Below are 2,500 nucleotides of genomic sequence, written 5' to 3' on the forward strand. Positions count from 1 at the left end.
AGTGGCAAGCACTTCGGTGTCGCATTAAAATGTCAGTCAAGTGGCTATAGGTAGGTGGTCAATGGGATGTGCACTTATGCACAATTGTGCACCGGACTAAAAAAAAAAAAACAACAACAGAGAGCTGCACAGCGGCAATCACACTGACCTGACAATATTATTAGACTTGATAAAGATATTATGTAAATAATACGAACAATAACTACGCACGTACATGCAGAAAATGAAAATCCATTAGGCGAAAAATAATCCCTTTGTTATCCCTTATACTTTTTACGACCAAAAAAGAAACAAAAGAAAGCCTATTAAAGAAATGATTCTCAACGTTTACATTCACTTTTTAATCTCCTCTTGTATCGTTGGAAGTCGAGAGGACATCCAACTTTCGGAAAAGGGCAAAGTGGGTGGAGTTTTGTTGAAAATATGTCCTTCTGTCGGATGTACCGATGCCATCTAGCCAGGATTTACGTGGTCTACCGCTGCTTTCATATCCGATTCTCTTGTGCGTTGTATGCCTTTGCAGCTGGTGATTTGTGGGGGTGAGGGCAGCACTCTCATCAGGCCAACAAAGCTTTAAATTCAGTATTCAATATCATACTACATGACCGGTTTCAATGTTTTCATTTCAAATTTTCATCTCACGGGCAGTAGTCTTTGATTTTAAAAAATTTAGTCCTATGTTTAGCTGACATCACATCTGACTTTGGTAAGCTAGAGTTGGAAGGATCGTGGTGAAAAAAAGGGGCTCGTCAAGGTAATTTAAAAAAAAATAATAAAAACTTTTTTTCGCCCGTCGAACAATTATTTTCGGTTTTGTTTTTGCTTTTGATTTGGGATCAACACCTTCTACATTTTTGCGTGTATTTTATTGAAATACATTGATGATCAACGGCAAAAAAAGTAAATTTTCAGTTTCCGAGGACACTACAGCTTTGGGCGTCATAAAACTTTTGCCGCTATTTTCTCTCTAACTTTACCTCTGAGACAAGGCGACATCGATTTCCTATTTCAATAGCAGATATCTAGACTTCCATTGAAGAAAAACTGGTACTTTATTATCGAAAGCAAGGTCAATAAACATAATTTTGGATTCTATCTATAACTTCATTAGCCCCAAAACTGACGATCGCTCTAGTGCACCGTGCTGCAACAAATTTAAAAATCTGCAGTTTATATGTTGTCGTTCCACTTCCATTGGTAGGTGGTTATGGGTGACTGATTACGGTACTTTGTAGGTTACAGCTTGCTGTCTGGGCCCTCATTTCAATTTCACTGTCCAACCTTCCAGCAAGGTTTTAATTCCCCCTCTTGTTTTAATTGTGTACCGTCCATGGAAACGTTCAGTTGGGCTGCGTTTCTGTTTACTTTCGTTGCTTTTGTTTCGACAATGCTGATTTGACATTTTATTCAGACATTTTGTACGTCTTGCAAGCAGTAAATAAACTACAATAGTGATTGTCATCGCAATGGAGAAGTAACATTTCGCTACCTTATAATTACTAAGTTCTATGCACTCAGCGCCCAGTTTTGAGATATTTGACGTTAAAAATTTCACTATATGTCAAGCTTTATCGAATATACTTTGAATAACAACCCCGCATAATCTTACGATTTTGGTAGGGCAGAACATTTGGTTTTTGACCTCCTGGCCTTAATAACTCAAAACGGCCAAAAATGTGAGATAGAGCTTTGTAATTCTAAGGTAGCGATTTATCGATGTGAAATACAGGGACAATTAAATAATTGGGACTTTCAATGCCAGAGAGCACAAAATGTGAATTTGAAATTGTTTGAACGTAAAATTATTTCTTCTTGTTATCATTCTCGGGCTGGGGTAGAGGAATTTTTACTAGGGCATACGGATGTAGTAAAATCTCCCGAGATTTCCCTGGAACCTAAACTTTTAACTGTTTTGTTCTTTTCGGAACATATCGCCATGCATGCAACAGAGACGGACTCTCCCACTCGAACGAATTGTGTTTATTACGCAGGACTATTATTGAAACCATAATAGGCCTAATAACATAACAGTGATGGCAATAATAATAAGCATATCGATACAAATAATTATTCTGCTATCAAAAACACTGCTGCTGCTGCTTCTGCTACAACTACTATTACAAACAATATTATACGCTCAAGATACAAAGTCAAAACACAACAGGTTTCATAAGACACGAGACAGTACTTACCCACAGTGGCTCATCGCCACACAGAGGTTGGAAAATGGCTTCCATGACTCCCATCGCTATGATTAGGACTCCCCGAACTCTTCTAGATGCTCGCTTCCACCGTCGTCAGCCCTCTGAGCACATCGAGGTTCCCTGATCTTCCGCCTCGTCAAAGGAAGTGATCGGGAAAATCCTTTCTAGCCCCTATAAAGTGTCTTGGTTGAGTTGTCACACAACGCAAAAGTCTCGTCGCTTGATTTGAATGTAAGTCTCAGACACTTTTTCTGATGCTTGATCCGTGGAGAAGTTTGAGTGTTTTTGCGGAAGTT

At 38.8% G+C, this 2,500-nt stretch overlaps 1 protein-coding gene across 1 annotated transcript in view; it reads right to left on the reverse strand.

The window, feature by feature from the left end:
* The window catches only part of LOC101863239 (multidrug resistance-associated protein 1), a gene marked incomplete in the record, with an annotated part of 65,654 nt that overhangs the window by 48,803 nt on the left and 14,351 nt on the right, over positions 1 to 2,500 (reverse strand). The window contains 1 exon segment of the mRNA XM_013091192.2: positions 2,193 to 2,500. This exon segment is cut by the window's right edge and continues 39 nt beyond it. Within this exon segment, the coding sequence (XP_012946646.1) occupies positions 2,193 to 2,246 (54 nt within the window).

This window comes from Aplysia californica, unplaced genomic scaffold, assembly GCF_000002075.1.
Source record: "Aplysia californica isolate F4 #8 unplaced genomic scaffold, AplCal3.0 scaffold00030, whole genome shotgun sequence".
Classification (NCBI taxonomy): domain Eukaryota; kingdom Metazoa; phylum Mollusca; class Gastropoda; order Aplysiida; family Aplysiidae; genus Aplysia; species Aplysia californica.